Here is a 22,887-nt window from a genome sequence, read left to right as displayed (position 1 = left end):
CGCCGCCAATGGCCGCCGGGATTAGTGGAGCGGAGAGGCCACGCAGCGGCGCGGCCCTACAGCCAACACCCGCCCGCTTTGCCTTGCTTTGCTTCGTGGCCAATGGGCTCCGGCGCTCGTCAGATTCCTCTCTATCTCATGGCTTGTTCCTGCACCCGAACCTTTTTTCTATCCTGTGACGCTGCTGCTGCTGCTGCTGCTGCGAGTCTGCGACTGCCTGTGCAGGGGCGCATCCGTCCACCTGAGTTTTGCTGTTTTGCTCGCCGTTAGTTAGAGAAAGAAAGATGATAATTGGTTAGTGGATTCAGATGGTGGATTGATTAGATCTGGCAATCTTTTTTCCCCCATGATGATAAAATAAAATAGTAACTAATCCGACTGAGATGGATGTCCTTGAGGGGTACAAATGGTGCACTTGGTGGTGGCTGCCTTTGCAGCTAGATGAGCCCTGCTGAAATCTATCTGCCATCTTTTTTCCAAAGGGGAAATCTATCTGCTATCAAGTGATTGGTGTGCACCTGTTTCTTGGTAAGTTTGGGATCAGAGGGATCCATCCTATCTTTGCCTGCTGTTACAGTGAGGTCCAGTGCCTCCGCACCTGCCTCCAATCATAAGGTTGCTTCAGTGACAATTATCTCGTTATTATTCCTTCACTGCTCAAAGCAACAGATGAACAGATTCTGCAGTTACCGACAGAGTTGACCCTTCCAGTGAAAGTGTGTCCGTAACTGAAAGGCGGTAACTGCAATAAAGTAGCAGCAAGTGTACGTTTGGTTGGATGGTCTCAGGAGCAGCTCAGCAGGACAAAGTTTCACTGTTTTTTATGCTGGTAGAGTAGTGACTCAAAAGACTCTGAACTCGATGCTATGCTAGATTGCCCTGTCAGTAGTACATACATACATGAACAAAAGGAAGGAAGCTGGCCCCAAAATGTGAGGCCAATGAGGAGCTTAATCATTGGAGGTTTCTGTTCAGATATGCCAAATGAGAGTTCTCGTGACAGGAGGGAACAGTATCTGATATTCCTTTTTTCTTGATGTGGGACTATGAAAAAAGCAGTCCAATACCACCCCGTTTACAAATGCCCTTAGGCCTGACTAGCATTCTGTAAAGCAGATCTACTATGGCTAGATGGAAAAATTTGTGTTTGTGTTTGTGTGTGTCTTATCTGAAAGGCATTTTCTCACCACCAATAGCTGCATTTTTGTTTTTAAAAAATAGGAACAAGAATACTTGTTGGGGCCTTCACTTTCACATGGGCTGCATTCTCTCTCTGCCTTTTGAAGTGGCGCTGAAATGATTGTTTAAATTATGCAACACTTTAAGCCCTTTTTTGGGTAGTCCTAGTAGGGTAGGCAACTGTGTGTCGCAGTCTGGTGTAGCCCTGAAGGAAGAAATTTTAAAGAAATATATCCTGCTCCAGAATTTGCCAGATTGGTCTAGCCATTTGACTCCTTAGTGCTTGTAGGGCTTACTTCTCTGCGATCTAAAGGTCAAGCAATGGGGCAAGCAGTCAGGACTGCGGACTGCATGCCCAAAAATGAGCAGTCAATGGTGCTTGTCTTGCCACACTTATGTTGTTTTGGAAAAAAGAAGAAATTGGGTGCTCCTATCTTGCCTTTGCAAACTGCAAGCACTGAACTGCAGGATAATGTTTCAGATAGTTCCTTTCTCATCCAGCTTGGTTGCCTTTTGCAGCAGATTGGCCTCTGAAATTTTTTAATGGACCATGCATTCCACTAAAACCTTGCAGCGGCTAGCTAGTGACTATCGTCACTGCCCAAATTTTCTCGAACACATCGCTCCAAATTTGCAGTAACAAGGTATTAAAATAAGGGATGCCCAGCAGAGTAAAATGTATTCTTTTTTTTTTAAAAAAAAGAGAAATGCTTCCAGGCGTACAGAGCTAGAAAAGACACATACTAGATTCTAGAACTTAGCAAGTTATTACCAACATACAGTTAGGCACAAAGCAACCCTTTTGTCACTTTTGTGATTGGTGCAGGCATTTCCTCATAGAAAAGGCACATAAGCACTTGCTGATATTTGCTCATCGATCCAATGTCACGATGATTAAGCGAGCAAGCACCAAGCCGGCCGGTGGTGTTGGTGCAAAGCCCTACCTAACCTGCATTTCTTTCAGCAGATGGATGCTAGTGAAAAAAATATAAATAAAAAAAGGATAGGCTTCACTGTCATGCAATTGCTGTCTCCAACAACAGTGCAAGAACGTCCGACAGGTCGTGCAGGACTCTACGTGGAAAAGGCCCGCCGTCGTAGCGTTCGTGCCCTCGCTCGCTCGATCAAAGCGTACGTGATAATGCTCGGAGAAAGCAGGCAAAGCTTGGTGACAGCGAGTGCATGCCCTCTCGCCTTTACCACCCGCCGTGACAAGGCCGAAGGCCCCATCGCCTGATCCCCATGCTGCTGATGCTGAAGGAAGAATCGCAGCTAGCTTGAGTTCCCTCTTCTCCTTCGAAAACTCATGGCCGCCTATGCCCATGCATGTCAACAAAGAATGAGCTTTCCTTTCAAGGAGAAATAAAGAAACACAACAAAGAATGAGCTGCCGAGTCTTTCCATTTGAAGAGGTTTTCGTGCTACCTAACGGAGGCCATCATCATGCCGTGACCACCACCCTCGCGGCCGCTGCAAAAGCCTAGGGGTGCCGAGGATATCCATCCATCCATCCGGAAGCTAGCAGTCGAGAGCACAGAGTGCGTAGGGGGGACAGCACAGTCGTCTCGCGCGGGCCGGGGCGACTCGTCAGCTCGATCACCATGTGGTCGCCACGAGCATCATGGATCGATCGCGATCGGTGGCGGGCCTGGCGGCTAGTAGTGCAGCTAGCTAGATCACGCAGGCATTACTAGATAAGCACTGCCCCGGCCGGCCTGGCCCCGAGACGGCTGTATGTGGCCTGTGGGGATGTCTGCCGACTCTCGTACGTGCTCATCGCCTCAAGTCCCTCCGTTCTGAACCCTAGAGGGTACTGACCTCTCTTTGTACTAAAAGGTGAGAGAATATGCTTCGTGCCTAAGTCTCCAAAAGGAAGCTAGTGCTGCATTTCACACTGCCCAGTGCCCAGTGCCCAAAATCTACACACGTTTTCTGAACTGTCGATCATGCATGTACGGAGCATGGTATGGTTGGATACTTGATGCATGGCAGGGTTTGGACGACAGAGGTCAATGGATCGGAGCACACAATGCATTTGCTGAATTCTTTACGGTGGGAGGGCCTCGAGTCTTGTTGCTTTTCTTCTTCATTATTCCTTCTTTGGTCCATTACCCATTCCTCAGATGTTCCTCTATGGGGGCAGGCAAGCACTGACAGATCAATATTCCTACATGGGCATTGTATGTACCTTTATTCCGTCTTGGAGAGAATGTTAATTATATATACCTAGGCTCAGACACGCTGTAACTTTACTTATTCTCCTGGGGAGCATGAACTGGAAAAAAACACACGAGGCAATGCATGGTCAACATGGAGGTTGGAGCTAGCAGTTTTTGTCGATCACAACGGACGTGAAAAACCAGGTCCTCGCCTCGCCATCAGCTGCCTGGAACCAGCAGCTAAGTGTCCAGGAATATATCGCCCCATCGTGCAGTGCAAACTCGTGACAAAACATGAAGCTACCTGCTAGCTTCTTTCCAGCCATCGGAAGCAGCCTCCGCTTCATTTCCAACTCTCCAATTGCTCGCGGATTATTCCCGTGGCCAGAATTTCCTGCAGCCCGCGCGACGCGTCAGCTAGAAGGCAGAGCTCGCGGGAATCTGAATGTTTTTATGCAGTTCTGAACTGGTGCGAGATGCCTTTGTGCACTGCGTAGAAATTCCTCCTGGCGAATGCCAGTTGTTGCTCGTTGCAGGCATCAAAAATAGGCAGAAAATTGGCGAGCACCAGCAACGGTGTGTGCAGCCCAGCACGCAAGTATCTTTTAGTCATGATGGACCGGGAAAATGTCAGACCTAACTAGCAAGATTTATAGACACGTGGTGTTTTACACGACCGATTAAGCAAGAAGTTAGCTGCAAAGATCTTTCATTATCTACCTAAAGAAAGCTGCGAGGATCATCTGAATCAGTGGCCACCAGGAGCGAGGGGTTTCTATACGGGCAATGGCGGACAGCTAACGCATCTGAGACGAGCTCCGATTGAGCACGTGGAGTGTACGTCCTGGTTAGTTCGAAAGCCAGTAGCTCAATGATACGCAGGATGTGGACACCACACACACAGACAGACAGAGCACCTCAACTCGTGAGAACCAGATGTCTCAGGTTCTCATCGACGCTTGTCCTTTCTGAAAGAACAGAACAGGTCTCTGTTCACACCTGAACGAAGCATCATCTTCAGATCGCGGTGTCCTTCCAGGATCCTCCCGCCATGATATTTTAATCCGTCAGAAGAAGGCCGGCCGGCGGACGAAGCACTGCGCTCGCCTGTAGAATCCGCGCTCGCAGCTAAACTTTTTCTACGTGAATTCGAAGCGTGCGGCGCATCGAATGGGTATCAAATCCCTCTTTTTCCTCTACAGCACTCGAGAGAGGGAATGAAATCTCCACCCAAGATTGCTCTCGCCGGTTTTTCTTCTTCTCTCATGTCTCCGCCGGTGCCAATGGACGAGGCTCCCTTTGGCGCGCGCCCCTTTATGCCGTAATGGCCGACGGGCGAAGCTACTCGTATCTTGCGAGATAAGCTTAGTTAATTCGGAGATGTCCGGGTAATTATGATGCAATCTAGGGTTCAGATGCTGAGCAGAAAACCATACCTGACCTTGATAAGCTTAGTGCAAAGAGTTTCTTTTTTTAGGGAAGAAGAAAAGACGGAGGAAGCAAAGAATTTTCGGAGATGATCCAGTGACAGAGTAGGTAAATTGCCGAGGCCTAGAGCCCAGAAGTTAAATCCAGCGTAGGCTAGCATTGGGCCGTTTTTTGGTAGCATAAAGACCTGTGGGGTCTTTTGGCCCGTTAATATTACGCCATCAGCCCAAGGGCCGTGCGCGAAAGTCCGCCCAGGGACGAGCGAGGCCCACCCAGGCTGTGCGGTTGTCAAACTCTCTGCAACGAACTACAGCCCATGGCGCTTTGGCGAGGTCCGTCCGGGGCCGGCGGGCCGCGCACGCCGAAGTCGGAACTCCACGCTAAGAAGAGTGGTCGCGCGCGCGGGTGGATCCTGCGCGTCGCACAAGCACCTCAGCAGCCCACCGGTCCAAATCGCGCATGCACACGGTGCATGAAAGGATGCAACATTATTGATGGTTTCTTCTTTTATTTTTATTTATTCATTCGTGGTGGAATATTTTTTTATTATATTGGAATAATTATTTCAGAAGGCGGAATTTTTTTATTATGTTGGAACAATTATTTCAGCTTAAAAAAATTATTCCGCATTTAAAAGATGTTCCACCAAAAAATCATCCAAATGTATTCAAAGCGAGATTGTATTTTGAAGATTTCATCGCAAGAAACACAGTAGTGCAGTCGGATTTTGATTTGGATATACGATTTAAGAAATATAATTTTCTTATTGTTTAGTTTCTTCTTAGATCGTATGCCCCACCTTATTATTACTTATGTGATACCTTAACTTCACATATAACAACTAACACCCCTGAACTCCGGCGACTCTGGCCGGCGACTCGTAGCTGGCTCTCCTTCAGACAGAATAGCTTTTCGAATTCACCGGCAGTACACCGGATGCGGCGAGCGAAGTTTCGCGGTCGAGAGTGTGGTTTCTTTCCTCTCCGATCTTATTCCTACGATCCCACCATTGCCACCTGCTTGCTCCATGCATTGCATCGATGATCACTATGTAACTTGTAATTATCATCCTGTTGGCTCCACCAAAATTTACAGATCATTGTGTTTAACTCATCATAGAAGGCTTTACAGTTAAGTAAAAGCATGACATGGCCCTGTTTCCTTAAAAAAAGAAGCATGACATGGCATGACCTCCTTCCCAGCCTTAGATAGGGCCGATGCTATAGGCCTAGTCGAGAAGACCGTGGGCCCTCCTGGGAAGGTTTCTCGGGCCGGCGGCCTAGCGACCAGAAACGAAACTGTGGGCTGTGGCTGCAGGCGTCCGGTTTCGCGGTCGCGCCAAGCGGGTCCTGCTCCCTGCAGCCAGTCGGACACGAACGAGCGAAGCAATGGCGTCAACGGGGAGTCAAGACTCGACATGCTCCCTGTGGAGCCGAGACGACCTCAATCAAAAGCACTAGCGGAATACTCCGTGGAACTTGCAGGCTCTAATCCGCAGGCATTTCCTCTTCAGAATGAGCTGTTCTTTTAGATGGCATCGGCCGATTTCACTCTCCACTCTCTGACGCCAAGTGCGGAGTTGACAAACGAAACCCAAATCAGCGTCAACATGGGGTCAAGAACTCAAGATCGATGGAGCTAGAACTTCACCCCCGCGTGGAGTCGACATCAAACGCGCACGGATCCGCGTGAAGCTCCAGGGTCCAGACACCGGCACACCGCCAAGCAACTCTGGCATCTTAGCTCAGCTCAGAAAGAAGAACCTTCCTCTTCAGATCGATCGTTTCTTCTTTCACATAGCGTCGAGTTCCGAGTCCACTCTGCGACGCCCTCTCGAGCCTCTAGATCTGAGCTATTAGGCCCAGCACTCGGGACCACGAGACAGGCACCAGCATGGGCGCCGCGGTGGCGAAGGCGCTCGAAGTCATCGCCGACGCGCCGGGGACGCTAGCGGAGGCTCGGCTCGCCGTCGCCGCGCACGCCGTGCTCCGCTCCCCCGGCGCCGACGCCGACATATGGGACGCGGAGGCGACCTGCGTCAACAGAAGCCTCCTCTCGGCGGTCGACGAGATCCTCCAACTCAAGGAGACCCACGCGTTCCCCACGGCCTCCCCGGCTCGCCGCCGCATGGACGGCGCCCTCGGCGTCGCCATGTCGCGCCTCATAGACGAGTTCCTCCTCCTCAGGGTCTGGGACGCTTCCCAGCTGGAGGGCAAGGACGGCCTCCGCGTCGCCGTCGAGAAGCTCTCAGTATCGTTGGCTCCAGGTGGTAGCGGCGTGTGGCCCGCCTTCCCCACCGGCGGCACCACCAGCACCGGTGAGCTCAGCGTGACCACCACCGACGAGCTCCGCGCGTCCGGCAGGAGCCTCTCGAGCTGGCCTGACAACGCGCTGACCACCTCCGTGGATGGCACCTTCTCGGATGACCTCCATCTGATCTGCCCGGCAAGCTTGCCTGTCCTCCATGAGATCGCGACGCGGGTCATTCGTGCCGGGTACACAAAAGAGTTGCTCCAAACATTCACCAATGCCCCCTGCCATGTTTTAGACAGGTGCCAATCTTCTTCCTAGATGCACGTAACAAGTATCTGAATTGCAATTTGTCGATTCTAATTTCATCCAAATTAGTAATGCCTTCCTCGAGAGCTGACGAACATGTGCAATGCAACGACCATGGAGCAGGTTCTTGTCAATCCTTCAGCTGGACCGGCCTTTCTTGGCGGCCAACAGAATCAACTTCGAGGACGCCGAGTGGTGGACAGCGGAGGACATGGTAAAGCGGTGGATCTTGGCGACCAAGCTCGTCGGGAAGGCCCTCGCCGTTATGCAAAGGCAGCTCATGGCGCAGAAATGCGGAGCCTTCGATAGGTTCAAGGACGACTACTTCATGGCCATCGCGAAGCAGAGCATCCTCGTCTTGCTCAAGTTCGCGGACGGGTTCACCAGCACCAGATCACCGGAGAAGCTCATCTATGTACTGGAATTGTACGGGGCACTAGGCAGCTCTGCTCCTGGCCTCCTGCCCCTTTTTACCGGGAAGCACGGCGAGCTCATCACCCGGCAGGTGCCCGTCGTTCTCGCCAAGCTGGAGCGCGCGCTGAGGGCCGCGATCGGCGGCCTCATCGCCAAGATCCGAACAGACTCTTCTCGGGCAGAAGGCGTCGGCGTTCATCCGCTGGCGCGGTACGCCATGACCAGCGTCGAGCTGCTGGCGCCGCACCGCGTGGCGCTGGACCTGATCCTCGCGAACGCCGGCGAAGATGAACGCGGACCTGATCCTGCCGGCGGAGCCGAGGGCGCGACGTCGTTTCGCAGCCTCGTGTCGGAGCTGATCTTCGGCATGGAACGCAACCTCGAGGGGAAATCCGCGCTCGCCTGCGCGGGCGGCTCGCCGTCGCACCACCTCTTCCTGGCCAACAACACAGGGTTCGTGCTGACCCGCGCCGCGGACGCCGGCGTCGCGTCTCTGCTCGGGGACGAGTGGGCCGCGCGGCGTCGGGGCCGACTCGAGCAGCACGCGGCTAGCTACCTCGAGGCCTCCTGGGGCCCGGTCGTCGCGCGCCTAGAGGCGGCCGTGGGTGGCGGCGGCAAGCCGGGGAGAGCGCTCGCGAAATTCAACGCCGCGTTCGAGGAGGCGCACGGCAGCCAGGCGTGCCGTGAGGTCCCGGATCCTGCGCTCCGGGCGGCCATGCGGAAGGCCGTGTCGGAGATGGTGGTTCCTGCTTACAGCGCGTTCCTGCAGAAGCACCCCAAGCTTGGAAAATCCGCCAGGTACACGGCTGACGATGTGGCCGAATCGCTATCGGAATTGTTCGAAGGAGATGCTGCGGATGGCCGAAAATCGTAGCCCAAATAGGTCGTGCCGGTAAGATTGACACCATGTACGAGCTCATGTACATTTCACCCTGAAGCCTGAATGCATGCGTTGTCACACAGAGTTATCGTCGAGATCGAGCTGCTTTGATACTGGTGTGCTGCATGAATCTGTCAGATAAATTTTATCCCTCTCGAGATCTGCATGAACCTTCCTTTTCTTCGTTGATGATATTGCACAGTGTAGTGTGTACAGTGTACAGTGTGTAGAAAGTACCAGGTAGCAAAACCTCTCTAACAGGATATTACTCATTTCTCTCCCTAATACTAAAAAACTGTTCTTTTGGTGATGAAAGGTGCTCCAGAAGATTACCAATTCCATCGCCAATAATAAAAAATAATTGGTGGTTTGCCAAAACATATCTCCCTTTACTCAGAAGATTACTAGTCAGCTATGTCGCTCATTATCAAAAATACAAAAAACGCTATTGGCAATGGAGAAAAAAAATATATAGAATATTGAAGATGAGTAATTTGCGGGAGATAGTCTAACCATGGGTGTGAACAAGACTAATCTACCGACAACTTGTCAACAGAAGAGATGCAGCCAGCCATGCAGGCACACCGAGGCTGAAAGCAACGTGTATCAGGAGGCGTATCAGGAAAAGTGATTTTTCTCTTGGCGTTAACGAACGTGTGTCATGGTCCACGTCATCAGGCCAGAAACTAAAGCGAGTATTGGACTACTGGGCCAGCTCCATTGGCCCACTCGCGAAGACCGTGGGCCCACCTGGGAAGATTTTTTGGGGCTAGGTTGCATAGATCAGCGGCTAGCCGGCGCCAATCCTATAGATCTTCTGAAATTTCTTTTTATCCACCTTTCAATGTTTGAGATTCGTGCGGCTCCATCCTTCTTCTTCCTCGCTCATGTTGGCCGCTGCTTCGTCTCGCACCGCCGCTCGTGCACACCAGCCTCTGCAAGCTAGGGAAGGAGGGAGGGGTGGAACGGCCGCCGGCGAGAGGTGGAAGGTGGGGGGAGCGGCCACCGCCAGGCGGAACGGTGGTTGAGGTGGCGGAATTAGTGTTTCGGATTGCCGGACTTCCAATGGCTGATGGCTCTAGAGAAAAGGTCGGTAGCGGCGACGGTGGGCCGACGATGATGGTGGTTTGGTCGACGGCGGAGGTGAGGCGGCGAGAGCCGCTGGCCGGGGTGGAGGGCCGGAGGAAGAAGATGACGGGAAGAAGAAGATGTGCCTAGATAGACCGTGCGATGGATGGTTTACCGCTAGCCAGGGTTTCAAACAGCTCAAGGCGCACTGCTACAACCTACAAACAAACTTGTCGAACGCGCACGTGCGCACCGCGGCGCGGCGACGGTGACCAATTTGACAGCAGGGTCGCCGCCTCGCCGGCGACCTGGCGTGGAGGCTGGCTGCCGGGTGTCTGTCTAGTGCAGGTCCCTAGTCTAGTGTTTGGGTTCGGGTTCGGCCCATTCCATTCAGCCCAACGCGGAAGGGAGGCTGCAGAAACAAGTGCGGAGTTGACAAACTGAGCTAATTAAGCTCCGCGTCAACGGGTAGTCAAGGTAGACGGAGCTAAAGAAGTACGTACTCGCCTCCGCCGCGTGCCGTCGACCACAATCCCACAGCGATGCGCGTGAAGCGACCTCAATCCCACAGCGATGCGCGTGAAGCCCAAACAAGATTCCCCGACCAGCAATCCTGCCCGTCTCACGACCTCGGGACGCGTAGGTCTTGGTCCAGATCTTCTCTTCGGATAGTATATCGCGCCCTCGCTTGAGCCAGCTCCACTCACCCCGCCCCCACTCGAGTTACGTCCAGCATGGGCGCCGCCGTCGGGAAGCCGGCGTTCGGCGTCACGGTCGCGCCGAGGACGCACGCGGAGGAACGGCTCGCCGTCGCGGAGCACGCCCTGCTCCAGTGGACCCGCTCCCCCGGCGCCGACTCCGGCGTCTGGGACGCGGACGCGAGCTACACCAACAGGGGCCTCCTCGCCGCGGTCGACGACGTGCTGCTCCTGGCGGAGGAGGACCCATTCCCGCTCCCCGGGGCCTCGTCCGCGCGCCGCCGCCTGGACAGCGCCGTCGGCGCCGCCGCGTTGCGCATGGTGGAGGAGTTCCTGCGCGTCAGGGTCTGGGACGCCTCCCCGCTGCGAGTCGCCGTCGACGGGCTCACGCTGGCGTCCAGCGGCATGTCGCTGCTGGTCTTCCCCAGCGCCGGCGACAGGACCAGCGAGGCGAGCTCCGGCGGGGAGGTCGACGCGTCCTACGGGACCCGGTCGAGGGCCAGCTCCGGCGTGCCTGACGAGGTCGCGGCCCTGTTGGAAGGCGAGGTCTGGGATGAGCTCGATCTCGTCCGCCCTGCGGGCGTGTCCGTCCTCCACGAGATCGCCCTTCGGATGGTCCGCGCTGGCTGCACCAAGGAGCTCTTCCGGGCGTTCGCGAACGCTCCCTGCGATGTGCTAGACAGGTGAAGTTTCTGGTTTCTGCTGGTCAATGGATTTGCAGTTTCATTGGCCATGCTTGCATGACGGATGGATCATGATCATGATGTGGATCAGGTTCTTGTCAATTCTTCGGGTGGAGTGCTCGCAGCGGACGACGGAGGCCGTGATCAAGCGGTGGACGACGGTGACGAAGATCATCGGGAAGGCCATAGTCGCCATGCGGAGGCAGCTGTACGAGCAGAGTCCAGGCGCCTTCGACAGTTTCAGGGATGAATACTTGCTGGCCATCGCAGAGAACCGCATCCTGATCCTGCTCGAGTTCGCCAACGGGTTCACCTCCATCACATCGCACGAGAAGCTCGTATACATGCTCGGCATGTACGAGGCTCTCAGCGACGCCGCGCCCAGCCTCCTGCTCTTGTTCAACGGGGCGCGCAAGGAGCTCGTCGCTGAGCGGACACAGGATATCCTCACCAAATTGGCCGACGCGATGAAGCTTATGGTCAGCGGCGTCGTGGCCAAGGTCCAAGGCGACTGCCCGCGCACGCCGAGTGCGGCGGGCGGCGTCCACCCGCTGGCACGCGAAGCCATGAGCTGCGTGGAGCTGCTGGCGAGGCACCGCACCACGCTGGAGTTGATCCTCGCGGACGGCGGCGAACGCGACGCCCCCGCGGGCTCCCTCGCCGCCGGCCTCGTCGCGGAGCTGATCGCAGGCCTGGAACGCAACCTGCAGCGGAAACTCGCGGTCGCCTGCGCGGACGCGGGAGGCTCGCGGCACCTCTTCCTGGCAAACAACATCAGCTTCATACTGAGCCGCGCCGCCGACGCCGGCGGCGTGGCGTCCCTGCTCGGGGATGCGTGGGCCGCGCGGCGCCGGGGCCGGCTCGCGCAGCACGTAGCGAGCTACGTCGAGTCGTCGTGGGGGCCGGCCGTCGCTCTCCTGGAGACGCCCGTGTGTGGCAGGGGCAAGCCGGCGAAAATTCTGGCGGAGTTCAACGCCGCGTTTACCAGAGCGCGCGACAGCGAGGTGTGCCGCCAGGTTCCGGATCCCACGCTCCGAGCGGCCCTGCGGAATGCCGTGTCGGAGATGGTGGTTCCTGCATACTGCGCGTTTCTGCAGAAGCACCCCAAGGTTGGGACATCCGTCAGGTACACGGCTGATGATGTGACCGAATCCTTGTCGGAATTGTTCGAAGGAGAAGCCGCGGATGGCAGGAAATCCTAGAGTTTTTAAGCATGTACAGTATATAAGTACATCTTCAGAGTGTACTGAACTGTCAAAAAGCCTTACCTTCTGTGCCAGTTTTGCCAGTTAGTTATGTCACTCAGTGGCGGCACACTGGTTCCTTGTCATCTAGGAATAATCTGAACATGGAAAATATGGACGAGAAATAGTAGCATTTTCATGTTAACAGAAGTCTACTACTTGTTACATGATTAGGGCAAGAACTACTAATGGAATGCTTCTTGGGCATGAAATGTGACTGATATGATCAACTTGCTGGGTAACAATGGCTACTGCAAATTGGGCACGCGCACTTGGAATGACAGTTCAGAGTTGCCGCCGAGCTCGAACTCGCAGGTGTCTCCTTCCTGAAGGTTGTTCTCCCTGCAGATGTCAACCCATCCAGTGATGAAGCCACTGAACCTTGGGGTGCATTGGTACAGCACGGGCCAGAGTCTCATGCATGGGTCCTTGAGTATCACAACCTTCCTTCCCTGTTTCTTGGTTCTTGGTATAACCGGTAGTCGAGTGGGAAGCTCCTGTACGAAGATCTTTCAGAGCTGTAGTACTGAATGGTAAGCTCAGATCAGTCAAAGAAATGGTCAGGGCTACTTACAAGCCATGTTTGATCAGGTGCAGGCACAGCAATGCAAAACTTGCTGCTGCTTGCTGCAAGTGCAAGAACACCACCTGATTCGGAGGTTCCACTGCGGATGCCATCGGAGTTATTTTCTGCACATTGGATCAAAATTCATGACATAAATTGTATGTCAATTAAAAACAAGAAGTGGAAGCATTCTGTAATACCAGTTTGATGAAGATTTTGACAGACATGAGGATGTTCATGAAGCTTTGTGCTACTTGATATGACTTCAGCAGTATTCTGCCCTGTGCTATCCTGCTCATTACCTTGACCATCTTGCTGTTTATCATGCTTCACTGCAGAGTGTGCTAGAACAAATCCGTAAGCATTGTTGTCGCTCAGTAAGTCCAAATAAAAAAACATGCAAATACAAAGGAAAATATCGTGCACCTAGTTCAGAACAAAAGATTGGAAAAATAATAACCTTCTTTGTGTTCAGCTTGGCTGTCCTTGCAAGAGAGCAAATCATTGTCTTTGTTGCAACCACTTAATACGCATTCACTGGAATGCACTTCAGGATCAGCTGGAGGAGAAGAGTTCTCCTTTGCAAATGATGACGGCTCATTAGCAGGCAACGTGCTGATATCTATGTCATGCACTGCAACACAAGCATATCCTGTTCCTGTTACTAGTGCATCAGTCATCTGTTTATTTTCTGTACATGATTGTGTCTCTGGCATCACAAAACGCTGATCATCTCCAATAGAAGAAAAGTGATTTTGTTGGGTATCCTCAAGGCAACTGAAACCTGAATTTTTGGCAGTAGTAATAGGCCCTTCCTTATTCAGATCAACAGAAAATGCTTCTGGATTACACATATCAGTTTCAAATTCATATATATCAGCTGACAAAAATATATCATCTATATTCACTTCATTAAGATCCATCAGAGCAAGAGGTCCAATAGCATCAGTGTTTGTCGGCAAATTCAAGCCGTCGCCATGTTCAATTTCGGTAGCATCAGAAACCAGGTGCTGTATAATTCTAGCATTGCATTCGCTTTCTTTTTCTTCAAAGACTCTGCAGTCGTCTGCTATTTCTGCCTCTCCATCTAACACCACCTGAGCTTTACAGTCATGTCCTGTAGGTGCCTCAGAATCTTCTTGTGGTTCTGCGACTCCTACCTCTGGCACTCCCCCTGATGTTTCTGAATATTTTAGTTCAGATGCAGATTTGGGAACATCAGAATCGTCAAAGCAAACATGATCTGGCATCTGATCATTGTGGTGACCGGTACGTTGTTTCTTCTTGCAGTTCCTGCTTATCTTCACGGTTTGACTACTCGGACAGCTAGTTTTCTGCCTGGGCTTCCTCTTCCGGCTCTGCCTTTTGTTCGCCTCGCAGAGAAACAGCCTTTCAACAGCTGATGGGGCAAACATCTGCACAGTGAAGACCGACCTGGCAATCTGCCTGAACACCAGGAACTCGCCGCAGCTGACGGCATGGTCCAGCACGAAGTTCTTCCATCCATGCCCGAACGACATGACGCCGTCGCGCAAGCACAGCCGCACGCGCCACCGGAGGCCGAATGCGTCTTCGAGATAAATGTTGGAGCCTGCCAGGTCCAAGATTGTCCTGGCAAATGGGGGTGGTACATCCTGCATGTGTAAAGAACACATGGTCCAGATAAATTCTGTTATCAGGTGAAATGCTTGGGGGATCGTCGTTCTAAAAAAAAATGCTTGGGGGATCTTTCAGAACCCTTGCATACTCTACGCAGGCTGCAGGCAAGCAGTGATTGCCTAACAAAAATGCAGACTCCTTCGGAAAAAAAAAATGCAGACACGCAGTGAGATCGACCAAGTTGCCAAAAACCCATACCATGTGCTCGGAGAAGTAGCCCATCATGACCTTGAAGAAGGACGGCACTGCCGGGATCGGCCGGGCCTTGCTGGAAGACGGCGACGGGCAGGACGAAGCAGCTCGGCCATGAATCCGGGCACACCTCTTCTTGCAATCCACGCATGCCCGGTTCTGGTGCGGATCGCATGCCTTCTTCCTCCTCCTCCTCTTCTTCACCACCTTCTCGGCTTCCTCCCCTTTGCTGTCTATTTCGACCACGGTCTCTTCCGGCTCTTTCTTCAAGGCTCCTCCGATCAGCTCCACCATGCTCGCTACCCCAGAATGAAGATCACAGAACAAGAAGGCCTGCTCTGATCACTCCCTGAGCTACCTAGCAACACCCAGCTCCGTGTTCAGACATGCAAACACCTCACATGGGCAAATCAAGGAACGGGATCAAGTCATTGCCAGATAACTCTATGACGGAACCGGCAGGGTGGAGGAGAAACCAATCATGCATGCCTCGCTGCTTGTGCTCGGTGCTCCTTTGTCCTCGTTTCCCTAAAGAAAGAACCCTGCACTCTACTACGGGTGCTCCCTGTGCTGTGCAGCAGCAGTAATTTCCCGGTGCTCCCTTGATTCGGACCTGTAGCAGTGACTGACAGTGGGACCCGCGCGGCGGCCAGTGTCAGGGGTTCGACATTCGAGACGAGGCAACGGGTCCCCCGTGCGGTGAGCGGCGCAGCTGGACGTGTCTGAACGTGGGTCCCAGGTGGCAGAGAGGTGTGAGGTAGGTTCTCCTCTCAGACTGCCTTGCTATCAGTGCCTGACTGACGGGCACTTGCTGGCTTTGGAGTAGTGTACGGAGTAGACTGTAGCGTCGTGTCGTCGTAGCTCTGTTGGAGACACTGACTCTCTGCGGTTGTAATAGCCGCTGTACCGGCTCGTACTTGCTCTGAACGCGGACGGGAACGGGAGAACGGCGACAGGGCGACACCCAGCTTTACACGGATACGTACTTTCACTGGGGGGTGGGGTCAGTGAATTATCCAGTTAGTCACCGCGGCAAATGGAGCGCACTGAGCCGAAGCGCATCGATGATGCTACATGGCGGCCCAGCCGGAGAGCAGGGGATCATGCTTGGACGGGAGGGCGCCCGGCAAGCTCAGCATATGGGCTTATGGGCCGCCAAAAAATTGCAGTGGTACCAGGATCTGCTGAAGTGATTTTTTTGTAGGGAATCTGCTTTTCTTTAATAAGAACAAGAGGTGGAATAATTTTCTTTTGAAAATAAGAGATGAAATAATTTGTGGCTCTACTTTCCCAGAGTCCCAACTAGAATCCTCATCCTGTTATGCGTCGAAGTCTTCAACTGTCACTCTGCCAGAATGATGATATTCCTGTCGTAGAAGAGCTGTTTCAGATAGCAGTTCAGCTCTCTTTGCTCCCTGCACTGCGTATCTTGAAACGTACAGGTCCCGGACGTTCTTCATTCTTGCATGATATAATTTGGTCGATTTTCACCATCGTAACCTTGAAAAGAAAGTGTTAATAACTATCCTTTTTCTCCTTTTCTGGAACCTTGCTACTAGCTGTTGTGGAACGGCAAGACTTATACAAGTTTGTGTGGAAATGGACGGGACATTCCTTGCCAGGGCAAAGGATTTTCTATGCATCCTCTACTCTAAACACCACTCGATTTTCGAAAAACAGTAAGACACACACAAATTGGCAATCTGCGGCATGCACGTGGTTTATTCCGATCTTTAATCAGCTCAGAAAAGAAGGAAAACAAGAGCTGCTCGAAACAAAGCTATGGCCTACGAGGCTACGACAGGGCAGCACCCAGTCAGAAGAGAATACTCCTCGGAAGTCGGAACTGAATCAACTGATCGTCTTCCTCATTGCGCACTTGGGCGTTGGGCACCAATCGACGTGCGCATCCGTTTGGGTCATGTCGAATTCAATTCCTGCAGTTGGGGTCTGGCAGGGCCGGGGCTGGGGATCCCCCAATGCCGGGGCTCGCCAGCGGCGAGGGAAACGGGGACCCTCCTCCTCGATAGACATTGACGGAGGATGTGGCGGCGAGGAAGAGTGGAGCCACCGTAAAGCGCTCTCTTGGAATGGGACCCCTCCCTTCCGCCGCGCCGTTTCTCTTCTCCATCAGGTGGTAGGAGACCGAGGACTGTCCACGACGAACAGGCAGCCGTCGCCGGACGGGAGGGGAAGAGCCATCAGCGACCGGGAAGAACGCGGAGGATGCCAGCCGCAAAGGAGGGCTATTTTGTCAACTATCAGATCAGGGTAGGGGGGTTTGTGAAAATATATGGATCGAGATTATTCCATATACCCCCCTGATTCGGATCTTGATTTGTTATTTGAAACTTTTGTATAGGTATTTTTATAGAAAAAACCCTAGTTTGGAAGGGATTTAATGAAACAATGCCACGACCTCCCCCGGCCGGCTCCGGCCGCCGCGGACCCCTGCCGGCTGCCGGCGTGGGTCGAGCCCGAGCAAGTCCCCGCGTAAGCCTCCTCCACAGTCGCTCTCCTCCTCCTCCCATCCCTCGTCCGTGCGTCCTCCCCGGCGCAGCAGCCCAGTTGGCCCGGCGTGGAGGTCGAGGACGGCGACGACGTCTTCAGCAGCTCCTGGTCTGAGGCCGTTGTCATCGACTTCGTGCTCGCGCGCGGTGGAGGTTCGTGGGCCGTTCTGGGCCGGTCAGGTATATACGCTGGGCTGCTGTTGGATCTAACATCTACAAGAGACCTTTTCAAAAAAAAAATCTACAAGAGACGAGCCTGGCTAAGCATCCTCCTCAAAAAAAGAAAAAAGGATAGTAGCGTTGCTTTGCTGCTCCATTGCGAAACACTTCACGACCAGAGAGTGGAAAGCCACAAGTTACAGCTAACACGAGCATACGTGGTTCCAAAATTTCGGCCGGTGGCCGGCCTTCCGGACGAGTCCAAAGCATAAGCGTAGGGGGTGGTGTTGGTAAAGGTTGCCGCCGCAGGAACAGCGACAACGCCGCTCGTCTTCTTTCTCCAACATCTTTTGGACCCAAACGGAAAAAAGAAGCTAACGAGGAACACAGCATTAGTCTAAGCTGGTGATTAGTTGGACCCGCGCGCGCCTTTTTTTTTAATACTACCCGGACCTCCTTTTCCCCTCACCCCGTGCGACTGTGCTAGACGACGTCAGATCGGCCGGCCTCCTGCTCCATCCACAACTTGTAGCGCGCCTGCTCCGGCCGACCACGCCGCCGCTCGCGAGGGTCTTGCGGCGCCGGGCCCCGCCGGCGGCGCCCCGGCCTCGTCTCCGGCATGCCGACGCGCGCAGCCATCATGCGCGCACTGGAGGGTGTGGTGGGCTGCTGGTAGTGGTGGTGGCGGTGGTGCCGCGCCTTTTGCCCCAGCGCGTCCGGTCAATCGCGCAACCAGCACATCTCCGAAAGGCTGAAGAAAGCACAACCGATCACATCTTCCTTTTTACAAATTGTCAAGCACGCTTTACCACAGCCACTAGCCCACTACTACCAGTTACCCAGACCCATCTGGCCAATGATTGGTATCGGTAATCCCCGTGGGGATTTGTTTTCGTCACAGGACAAGAGAAACTGCTTGTCGACACAGCAAGAAAATAGCCTTTCTCCGGATGCAACAGTCGACGTCGGCTGAAATTTCCGTTGCCAAAACTCATTGAAACCATCGTAGCATTCTAGCAAATCTCCCGGCAACGCCAATTGATGGACAGGCACCTGACGGGCGCATCCACCAGTTGTTCTTGTCAGGTCTCCTCATACATGTACGGTACTGATGAGCGTTTCACCTACCCCAATGGCCATGATCCGTCGCCCAAAGTCACACGGCTCCGTTCAGCAAAGTTGATTCGGCTGTCATCTGAAGAGAAAAGCAGACAAGTTTGTTCCATGGCGGATGTCGTAGCCATGCCATTGCCATGGTCCTCCTCCTCCCTAGCTAATGAGCACATGATAAAAGAGAGAGAGAGAGAGAGAGAAACGGCCGAGGACGAAACGACGCCGCGACGGCGATGAGCGGAGCCCGGCCGTCACCTCGGCCGTTTCGTCAGCGCGGATTCTTTCCGACAGTTTGCACGGCGAACTCGTCAACAAAATCACAGATTCCCTTCCCGGTTACGCGAGAATGACGAACCTCTCTCCCTCTTTGCTTTTGAACGGTGATGGCCGGAAGCCTTTTTTTTTGTTAGCTGGCACGTCCGCTTCGGCCATTGACTTGCGGATCCCGGCGAGGCGGCGAGTGGCTTGTGGATAGCTGAAATGATTGGCCCGGCTTGGGAGTTAAACAAAACGCAGGCAGCCCGCCGTTGCCGCTCAACCAACGACTGAAAACCGCAAGCAACGGACGATCCCGGATTCACAAAATTCAGAACGTACGTGTCTGCTCCATCCAAGAAACCGTCAGGCTTTGACACACGATTTCTTTCTAGTTCATTTTTGTTTCTTCTTTGGCGGCAGCAGCAGCATTGAACCCGTTACCCGTGCGGTGCGGGCGCCAGTCCGCCAGAGATGCGACGCGGCGTACGTCTGTATCGATGGATGGAACGGATGGACAGGGGGACGCCACACAGGCCGATCAGGGTGCAATTAATCCGGTGATGATCCTGTTGGGTGGGAGTTCAGCGAGCAGAGCATGGCGAGAATTCAGAGGAACAGGTGGAGGTACAGGCGCCTCCTGAGTCCTGACGCTTCCACCCCAAGCATGGCCGCACGGCGAGCTCCCACTCCACAAGGCATGGGGGAGTCGCACGTGTCACGCTTCGATAGCAGCCATGGGGTGGGGCCTCGCCGACCTTTGCCTGGCCTAGCACTCCACTCGTGACCATCGGTGTCCCAACGGAAACGTTACGACGGCGACCGTGATCCGATCATCAGGCGCAAGAAAAAGTCCATCATGGACCATCAGGACGAAATTAAAGAAAGTTGATCATGCGAAACCCTAATGAAAGGCTGGGTGCCCGTCCAGCGCATCGTCCACTTGTTAACGCCGCCGGGAGCTGCTTCTCGCAGGAGGAGGAGGAAGAAGAATACCTCTGGACAGGCGTGTTCAGTACCCAATCGGCACTGGCTGATCTAGAAGCATGGAGCACCGGCTCCTGTTAATTTCTCCGAGAAGGAAGAATCGTGGAGCAGTGATAGCCATGGCTGGCGATTAGCAGCAGGAGCTGTGACGGGGAGCGGCGGATGGGATCCATCGAGGGCCGTGTTTGACCGATCGCCGGAGCACGGCGCTGCTCGAATCATGCGATCGTACTGTACCCCAGCTTTGACCGTGGGCCACCCGCTAATCTTCTTCAGACCAGAAGCAAGGCAGCGGCGGCCGCCCGTGAGGTACTGGTGGCTTGTGTGGCATGCATGACTCGGGCCTGACGCGGCTCTCCTTCCGCAATCGAGACGTGTCGTGTTCCCAACTCGCGATCCGTATCGGCCACCTGTTCGGAGATTAGGGTCCTGCCGGATCGATCGACGATCGGTCGACGGAGCTCGCGCGGAAACTTCCAGAACTGCGGGCGGCGCCGTTCTTATCCACGCCCGAGCTGATTAATCGCCAAAAATTCCTAAACAAATTAAAATAAGGAGTGCAGAATATTTTTTTATATTTTCGCGGCTGAACGGGCCAATTCAAGTGACGGGAATCTCTATGAACTTGGCACCAATTATTTAATCTAAATAATATAGTACTAAATAAACCCTAGAAATGAATCTAGAGGTCGGAACAGCTGTTCTCAGCTCTCTGCAGAAAGTTTGCGCTAGAATACTCGTCCTAAGCAGCTCCTTTCGGCATAGCATGTCTGGTGGATCGTGGAAGCCTAAGAAACATCGTCGGCAAGGAATGGAGTACTTGCATCCTAGGCCAAAAAGATCGAGATCCTCCAAGGGAGGAAACAGCTAGCTGCGAGTTTGTTTCCTGAGCACGTCACGCGTGTCCCAAGATAACCTGGTCGTACAAGACCCTACTCCTTTGCATTCCAATTCCAATCTCAACCACCCCTCCCATTATTATGTAATTTGTGCAGCTAATGATCTGATGTCAACGAGGATTAGCAGCGGTGTCGATACGTCTACACGTTCACACATTCTAAAGGGCCGGTCTTTCGAAGAAACACATTCAAAAGGGCTCAAAATTCCAACTGAAACATGGTGCCGGCCGTCCGTTCCAGTCGCCGCCGAAGACTGATGCAAGATGGTCTTCGTCGGTGGAATTCTCCAGCCGGGTGGCGGAATGCAACCGTCTAATCCTAATCTAGGATAAGTTTAGGAGCAGCTAAGGAATGCTAGATCAAGAGATGTATGAACTCGGAAAGTGCATAAGGGATCTAGAGTGGTTCAGGCCGCCGGAGCGTAAAACCCTACGTCCACTGTGTGTTGTATTACTTATGAGTCTGAGTGTCTCTGGAATTTTGGAAAGTTTATGTGTGCTTGTGGAAGCTTAAGTGAGCCTTAGAGTGCCCTTATGAACCTTGTGTTCTAGGGTGAGCACTCTTCCTTTTATAAGCTCAAGGGGAGCGCGTACACTGAGCGGCGTCCCGACAGGTGGACCTGGCGATATATTAAATAATATACATATTGGAGCCTGAAATGCTATAGATTCGGAAATTTTCCTCTTCGACTCTCGTGCATATCCTCCGTCTGAATTTGGTCTTGTGCCATCTCGCCTGCACAGGGTCTGCTGCCAGTGACATGCACAGTGGTAGACGTGCTGACACTGTTGGGTCACAGTTCCCGCTGACAGGCGAAGGGGTTATGTTGACCTGCTGTGCTGTAGCCTACGCGCGCACTGTAGCAGCGTACGCCGCGGCCCTCCTGCAGCAGATCATAATTACCTTTTGCTCACGCGCGCGGCGCTATGATGTGACTATACGCCGCCCGCCTGCGTACATAGTGTGGTGATGTGACACGCCGCCTCGATAATTGGCGGGCTTACCGTGACGTCGGCCATACCTGCCCGCCGCGTCAAAAGTCCGGGCCCCCTGGCAGGTCCAGGCGATCAGACCCCTAGGGGTCCGGTCTTGTGACAGCCGTTCCTGAGTACCTTGTCCATACGGGCACGCGGAGGCACCGGACCTGCCAGGGCGTGGAGGGAGGTCCGGAGACCGTGCCCCCAGCCATCAGGTTCGGGCCATGCACCTTGTTGCCCAGAAGCTTAGCGCGCGGTTACGGATAACCTCGCATTCCTCGAGCTGGACACACTAGTAGAAGGTACCTCTGTTTGTACGTACATACAGTCTTATTCCCTCCCTGATCTCCCTGTGATCATACGTTCAAACCCCCGCTAGTTTCTTCTGACCTGTTCCAACGGCCGTGGACGCCAGCACAGAGGTGAGTGAGATCATAGCTTGCCTCACCCAAAGTATTTTCTTTCCCCTTCTATTCTTTCTTCCGTTTCAAGCCACAGCCTGAACATCATCAGTCGCCAGAATAACTGAAGCAGAGACAGAACGTGACGTCTCCATTTCTTCTCGCTCAAAGAATTTGCCAACAAGATCTATTTCTCTATATAAAGAAGTGATGCCGTGAAAGCCCACAAACTCAGAATATCTGTTCTAGCATTGTTGAGCAGTGCTATCGATTTCTCAAGGACAGGAGCCGGAAATCTAGGGCAAACTCAGAAGGGACCTGCAATGATAGAGGTGGGTCTGTGTCAGAATGGTGAAGCAATGCCCTCAGCCTCAGGCTCAGCTGACCTGCCCCCCTTTTCCTGTAGCCTAGCAGTGCCCATCAGATATTTGATGCTGGTCGCTGGACAGATCAGAGATACAGTGGATTCCCGCTTTCTCTGTAGTGGGAATCCAGGGGCCGCGGACGGCCGTAACCAATGGACACTCATGAGCCAATTTGCCGTGCAGGAGCACGGATCAAACGGGGTTGCCATTGTTTGCATCGTAGATGCAGGCGAAAGCAATTGATCACTTTTTATCGGAGCTGCTCAAAGTGAAACTGCCTAAACATGGTACACTAACAGACAAACAGTGACAAAAATATCTACTCCTAATGATGGTGTCAGTAAATCGAGCCATAAAGAAATCATCGATGATAATTAACCAAAGTAAATACAGTGACCAAAACTTCAGATCTTAAAGAAGGGAGGTTAAATTAGCTAAATGTAAGAAACGGCAGTCTCCTAAATGGCGAAACCTTCTACGTTTTTCTGAAAGT

The 22,887-nt window shown here is 53.2% G+C and overlaps 3 protein-coding genes across 3 annotated transcripts; 2 read left to right on the top strand and 1 right to left on the bottom strand.

Moving 5' to 3' along the window:
- Positions 1-5,868: 5,868 nt before the first annotated feature.
- On the top strand, positions 5,869-8,789 carry LOC112892931 (exocyst complex component EXO70A1-like). Its single transcript, XM_025960040.1, has 2 exons — positions 5,869-7,318; positions 7,449-8,789. Exons 1-2 carry the CDS (start codon positions 6,660-6,662, stop codon positions 8,611-8,613), a joined length of 1,824 nt encoding a protein of 607 aa, XP_025815825.1. The 5' UTR covers positions 5,869-6,659; the 3' UTR covers positions 8,614-8,789.
- Positions 8,790-9,987: 1,198 nt separating this feature from the next.
- On the top strand, positions 9,988-12,445 carry LOC112892932 (exocyst complex component EXO70A1-like). Its single transcript, XM_025960041.1, has 2 exons — positions 9,988-11,068; positions 11,160-12,445. Exons 1-2 carry the CDS (start codon positions 10,422-10,424, stop codon positions 12,268-12,270), a joined length of 1,758 nt encoding a protein of 585 aa, XP_025815826.1. The 5' UTR covers positions 9,988-10,421; the 3' UTR covers positions 12,271-12,445.
- A 77-nt stretch (positions 12,446-12,522) lies between these two features.
- Positions 12,523-14,553, bottom strand: LOC112892936 (B3 domain-containing protein Os01g0905400-like). Its single transcript, XM_025960047.1, has 4 exons — positions 13,338-14,553; positions 13,078-13,209; positions 12,887-13,002; positions 12,523-12,809 (listed from the first exon to the last, which is right to left on the bottom strand). The coding sequence occupies exons 1-4, from the start codon at positions 14,515-14,517 to the stop codon at positions 12,561-12,563; spliced, it is 1,677 nt and encodes a 558-aa protein (XP_025815832.1). The 5' UTR covers positions 14,518-14,553; the 3' UTR covers positions 12,523-12,560.
- Positions 14,554-22,887: the final 8,334 nt, after the last annotated feature.

This window comes from Panicum hallii, chromosome 5 (assembly GCF_002211085.1).
Source record: "Panicum hallii strain FIL2 chromosome 5, PHallii_v3.1, whole genome shotgun sequence".
NCBI classification, from domain to species: Eukaryota; Viridiplantae; Streptophyta; class Magnoliopsida; order Poales; family Poaceae; genus Panicum; species Panicum hallii.
The sequence above is the reverse complement of the archived record's forward strand: the minus strand, read 5'-3'. Positions and strand labels throughout refer to the sequence as shown.